This window comes from Stegostoma tigrinum, chromosome 13, assembly GCF_030684315.1.
Source record: "Stegostoma tigrinum isolate sSteTig4 chromosome 13, sSteTig4.hap1, whole genome shotgun sequence".
NCBI lineage: Eukaryota > Metazoa > Chordata > Chondrichthyes > Orectolobiformes > Stegostomatidae > Stegostoma > Stegostoma tigrinum.
Genome location: NC_081366.1, coordinates 30,262,374 through 30,268,938, shown reverse-complemented (window position 1 = coordinate 30,268,938; position 6,565 = coordinate 30,262,374). Strand labels below are relative to the sequence as shown.

At 41.0% G+C, this 6,565-nt stretch overlaps 1 protein-coding gene across 1 annotated transcript in view; it reads left to right on the top strand.

Annotated features, from left to right (window-relative positions):
- LOC125458433 (cyclin-dependent kinase-like 4) overlaps positions 1-6,565 on the top strand; it is a 67,471-nt gene continuing 60,906 nt past the window's right edge. The window contains exons 1-2 of the mRNA XM_059650638.1: positions 1-657; positions 5,586-5,773. Coding sequence (XP_059506621.1) covers positions 5,606-5,773 — 168 coding nt within the window. The 5' untranslated portion in view covers positions 1-657; positions 5,586-5,605. The remainder of the gene's footprint in view (positions 658-5,585; positions 5,774-6,565) is intronic.

Sequence of the window (6,565 nt, the reverse complement as noted above, 5' to 3'; positions counted from 1 at the left end):
AGGCCCGAAACGTCAGCTTTTGTGCTCCTGAGATGCTGCTTGGCCTGCTGTGTTCATCCAGCCTCACATTTTATTATCTTGGAATCTCCAGCATCTGCAGTCCCCATTATCTCTGTTTCTCTCTCCACGGCTGTTGTCAGCCTGGCGAGCTTCTCCAGCATCCCCCATTTGTTAGAGAAATACATTTGTCTAGCTTCCATCTTTTCTGAAGAAGGTAAAGTCGAGAAAGCAGGGCGCCGGGTGAAGACAATTTGAAATGAATCGTCGCCTTGTACCTTCCTCCTCGGTTCCGCGTTCTATGCTCAAGGCTGAGAGCTCAAAGTTCCATTGTTTGTAGTAACCGAGTGAGTTGCTATGGGAGCGGTGGACAGCCCTGTTATTGACACTTTGAGAACAGAAACGACGAGATCAAAACCATTCACAGCAGGAGCGATGGCTGCGGCACCAACACGTGCCTCTTGAATAAGTGTAACGTTGACCTCCGGTCAGATTGAAAGCAGCACAATATTGCACCCTCTGGCCATCAGCCGAATGGATTTTCTTTGCTAAAAGAGTGATTACGCCAAAAATAAAACAAGTTCAACGACGCAGGATGGATGTGCCCGAACACCTTAAGCCCACTCTCAAGTTTCAATAATTGTACTCATTCTTACATAGGTAGGTTTTGTGGGAAGGTCTCTGAAAATAATAATACGTATTTAAGGGAATTAGCAAGAATGTAGTGTATTCATTTAAACGATTCCGCACGGGCTCAGGAGATAAGGTAGCATTTGTGCAGAGAAAAACACGATTTAATGTCTGACAGTGATAATGGGAACTGCAGATGCTGGAGAATCCAAGGTAATAAAGTGTGAAGCTGGATGAACACAGAAGGCCAAGCAGCATCTCAAGAGCACAAAAGCTGACGTTTCGGGCCTAGACCCTTCATCAGAGAGGGGGATGGGGAGAGGGTTCTGGAATAAATAGGGAGAGAGGGGAGGTGGATCGAAGATGGAGAGAAAAGAAGATAGGTGGAGAGTAGAGGAGAGGTGGGGAGGTAGGGAGGGGATAGGTCAGTCCAGGGAAGACGGACAGGTCAAGGAGGTGGGATGAGGTTAGTAGATAGGAAATGGAGGTGCGGCTTGGGGTGGGAGGAAGGGATGGGTGAGAGGAAGAACAGGTTAGGGAGGCAGAGGCAGGCTGGGCTGGTTTTGGGATGCAGTGGGTGGCGGGGAAGAGCTGGGTTGGTTGTGTGGTTCAGTAGGGGGAGGGGACGAACTGGGCTGGTTTTGGGATGCGGTGGGGGAAGGGGAGATTTTGAAGCTGGTGAAGTCCACATTGATACCATTGGGCTGCAGGGTTCCCAAGCGGAAAATGAGTTGCTGTTCCTGCAACCTTCGGGTGGCATCATTGTGGCACTGCAGGAGGCCCATGATGGACATGTCATCTGAAGAATGGGAGGGGGAGGTGAAATGGTTTGCGACTGGGAGGTGCAGTTGTTTATTGCAAACCGAGCGGAGGTGTTCTGCAAAGTGGTCCCCAAGCCTCTACTTGGTTTCCCCAATGTAGAGGAAGCCACACTGGGTACAATGGATACAGTATACCACATTGGCAGATGTTTAGGTGAACCTCTGCTTAATATGGAAAGTCATCTTGGGGGCTGGGATAGGGGTGAGGGAGGAGGTGTGGGGGCAAGTGTAGCACTTCCTGCGGTTGCAGGGGAAGGTGCCGGGTGTGGTGGCACAACTTTCCCCCCACAGTGGTCAAGAACGCCCTTGACCGCGTCTCCCGCATTTCCCGTGGTAATAATAGGGGACTTCAGCTTTCCTGATATTGACTGGGATAGGCAAAATATGAAAGGCTGAGAGGAAGCAAATTTCTTCAGGAGTGTGCAGGAAAGCTTTTTTTGACCAGCAAGTGGAAAGGCCTGCAAAAAAGAGAGAGCAGTGCTGGGCCTAATTTCAGAGAATGAAGCCAGGCCTGCAATGATGGGGGAGTATTTCAGTGATGATGACCAATAATCAGTTTAAGGTGATTATGGACAAAGATGGATTGGAAGTAAAGGTATTGAATTAAGAAAAGGCTGGTTTAATAAGATAAAATGATATCTGGCCAAAGTGGGCTGGGAGCAGCCATTTGCAGGAAAATCCATATCAGTGCACGAGGCAATATTTAAAAGGGTAGTAGAGAGAGTGCAGAGCCAACATATTCTCAAAAAGGCGAAAAAGAATGGGACCAACAATTGCAGAAAATGTTAGATGTCAGAAGATTGAATAATGAAAAAGAGGAAGCTTACAGTAGATGCTAAAGTTTCAAAACAGTGGATGCCCTAGGGGTGCATAATGTCAGGACGGTGTCTTTTTATTTTTACTAAAAAAAATTGGCTGAAAGAGAAAGAGTTATTTTAAAACTCAGCATTTGCAAGCGTGTTTACAGTGAAGGTGTACAAATGCAACTAGTAGCAAGAAATTGATCTGTTTATGGACTAGTGACAGTTATCAATGACGGAGACTGTTTTGCTTGCCAACAATTTCTCAGGTAACTGAACAGTTTGGAGCTGGAAAGTGTTCACTCCCAGCTTGGGAGTGAGCTCTTTGTTCTCCAGAGTCACAATTCGCAATAAACCCTGACAATAGCAGTTTATCTTCCTGCTGTGGATTTTAACTGATAAGTCAGACACTTGTTAAGAATGAATGAGCAACCTTACGTCTCTCACCAACCAGTGGAAGTAACTGGAGAAAAACGACTGAAGCAAAGTGCTGGCAGCGGTAGAATCAATGGATCATCTCAGCCACAGAATCGGGAATAAAGACTAACAAGCTGTCTTTCCAGACCTTCCCTATGGCCATAATCTATTTTTGCCTGTCTGTTTGTGTGTGTAAGTGGGAATACATAAATGGATTTTAACATTCTAATTAGTAGAGATCTGTGCCAATTTTTTTTTAACTCTTTATCTGTGACTATAGTCTACTTACTTGTAATAAATAGTTCATAATAAATAATTTGTATACAAACCGGGTCCTTGCTTTCTATCAATCTGGTACTGAAAGGTAAATTGGGGGAACTTTGCGTACTTCATAAAAGCTGTAGCTTTTGTGATGACTCTGGGCATAGTGGGGCTCAGTTTTAAGCACATTACCCCAATGAGTTTTAACAGTAGAAAGTACGGGTAGGTGGGGGATTACTTAGAAAAGAAATGTTGAAAGTGAAGCAGCGACATTAAAAATCATTGGTATTTATCATTAAGGAATTAGTAAGTATATTAGAAGCAAGAGAATAACCAGGGAAAGAGCAGGGCTGATCAGGGACCAAACTGACAGAACAGGGTGGGCAATATAATTTGAAATATATATTAGTCATATGTTTTGTCACTGTTATATTTGCATTATAGCTCTCTTTAACCAAATATATTATGGACCTGACTCTGTAAATGTGCTTCATTATTTCTATACATCCCTGTTAACTACAGCATCTCCATTGCTGGATACTAATTTACAGTGTGCAATGCTGATATAAGTTTCCATTATAAATGTGGACACAGGAATCTTAATTGAAAAATGCATAGGAGGCACATGTAGATGAGAGTTTTTTTTTCACATATGTGATTTTATGTTCACCAGCTGTGGTCAGTTAGACCCTGAGTATTGCCTTGTTATTAAGATTTGCATTACAAAACATCAGGCTGCTGTGATTTATTTCTAACATGCATTTTACAGTTTTTCTGCCCCTGACATTTTCTCAGTTTCAGCATCATTCTAGGAATTAGACCCACTATCTGCCCGTCCTGCTACTTTCAAGGACCAAAGCCCCTTTGATGTTCTGTGTTTCCAAGGTCCTACCATTTAGCGTGCACTCCCTTGATTTTTTAGTCCTCCCAAAATGCATCTCTTTACACTTTTCAGCATTAAATTCTATTCACCACTGTTCTCCCCACAGGCCAGCCTGTTACATTTTACAGTTTTTTGCAGTAGATAGTTTCTGGGTTTCAGCATCATTCTAGGAAGCAGACCCCCAGGAACCCCTGTAATGTGTTGTGTAATATGTTATGTCCAATAGTTTCAGCCATGGATTAGCACACTTGATTGTGAATCTGAGGGTTGCATTCCAGAGCTTTTAGTGCAAAAATATAGGCCAATAGTGTGCAGCAATACTGGAAGCTTCATCATTCAGATAAGACATTAACCTGACATTGGTAGGAAAGATTTCCACGGTACTGTTTTGAAGGCACGCAGGGAAGTTTTTATTCTTCCTGTAATATTTTTGTCAATAGTCATCTATCAATTAACATTACTACCCTCAGAACCACAAATCTAAAGTTCCCATTTGTAGAAGGGAGGAAGGGCTTGTATTTCTGTGGTACCTTTCACAAACTAAAGCTATCTCAAATTACGAGCAAAGGAGCACTTTTGAACTGTAAACACTGCTATGCAATGTAAGGAGTACTCAAATATTCAGTATTTAAACCTTGTCTGCAAGAGCAAATTGTTGCTTCTCTGTACCACACCTAACTTTTGTTGTCCACTTTTGAACTTAGTCTCATCTTTTCTTTGCCGTGTTCCAAAATCATTATTCCTCTTCTGTAAAGTGAGAATCACACTGATGCTTTGACTCAGAATAATAAATTCATCATCATTTCAATCTGAATGACGAATTAATTTTGAAGCTGTGATTCTGCATATGATAATATGATGAAAGTGCCAGAGTTGTGCTAAAGGAATAAAAATAAAAGATTTTAAATTCTGTATTTAAATAGCTTGTTGTACATTAACATCTTTGGGATAGCTTCGTCTGTAATAGTAACTCTCAGAATCCAACAAGTTCACTGGCATTCTAATCCCAATGGATTGCTAAAATAAGATGTCAGACGCTATCAAGCCAACCTTTGGATCGAAATGGTAACTGTAGCTTGAAGTAGCAACAGTTAACACACACCAATGTCATTAATGCTTTATAACATGGACCTGTACAAAGAGTTTTTCCATTTGTTTAATTGCTCCAGTACAAAAATTAACATCACAAATAAAATGTTGAATTATATCACAAAAGCAGAGATGCAAGAGTCGCATGATATCATACACCGTATGGTCAGATTTCACTGAATATTCTGTTCATTTTTGGCCACCAGCCTCAATAAAGGCATTCACACCCGAGAGCAGTGAGAAACCCAAGAAAACCTATCAATTTCTGTGAGTTGTCGTCCTGAGCAGTGTTTGTCCTTCAACGATGGAAAAAGAAAATCAGTAATTAAAGCTGTTTTAAATACTCCTCAGCCCACAATGCAATGAAAGATATATTCTTCTGCTTCTACCAATTTTACTTTGTCCTCCTGGAGAAACATTTGCTTCTGCTTCAGTGCTGAACTTAGACAACAGCGGGGCTTAGTAATTCAGCATGGAGTGAATTGTAGATGCAGACGTCACCTCCAAGTTTTCAACAGTGTGCACAAGCATGATCCAATTCCACCTCACATCCACTTTATTATAATGTGATTTAATTGAAAGAATTGGGAATAACATATCATTAATGAAATGCATTTTCCATACCTTTTAACAGAATATAGTCCAGAACTCTTAACTAACAATAAAATGTGATACATTTTGATGCAGGTTAAAAAACAAACCTCAGAATGGAGATGTATGAGAATTTAGGACTGGTGGGAGAGGGCACTTATGGATCAGTAATGAAATGCAGGCACAGAGAGACAGGACAAATAGTTGCAATCAAACGATTTCAAGAACGAGAAGATGACCGACTGGTAAAGAAAATTGCTGTAAGAGAAATACGATTTCTGAAGGTAAGAGCATGAATTATTGTTAATTTGAGGGGGGAAATTTCATTTAAGATGTTGGGGTGGATTTATTTAAAAGGAAATGAGATTTCCCAAATGGATTAGTGGATAAATCTACCTTTGTCTTTACATAAAGTCATTTACACCAGGAATGTCCTAGATTTAGTTTTAGTTCAATGTTCCTAAATTTCTGCTGAGATTAATTCATGGCTTTTTCAATATTCATTACTTCTTTGGACTAGGGAAGGAAATAATTGGGATGAATTCTTAGATTAACTCTGCTGTTGAGTACAGATTTTGGTTTCTTGAAATCTCAACCTACAACACATCCACACTGACACCTGTTTAAGAATTGTAGAAAATGTACCAGCTTCACAATAGATTTGTGTTCTTGTAAAAACCTCTTAAACATTCAGTTACACAACTGATGAAACGTAAGTATGGTATCTGGCATTAGACAAGGGCATTATGAAGATCAATGTGATGACCATTACACTGTTCTCTATTGGCCTATCTCCGACACTAAAGGGAGATGTCAGTCATACAACTGAGGAGGTAAGTCTGACACTTGGAGATAGAGGTGTTATCTGAAGGTTGGAGATGAGAATTGAACCGTGGGCAGCTAATGCTGAGCCCTTGCATCTCTACTGTTGGAACCAGTGTTGGTCAGTTTATATGTGTCCAAAAGTTTCTTGAAGACAGTGACAATGCCCTCATATTTAATGGTGGCTTATGTATTGTCTTCCAGGTATAATTAATCAGCATTTTAGCTGAGGATATTTTCAGATGAATTTATGT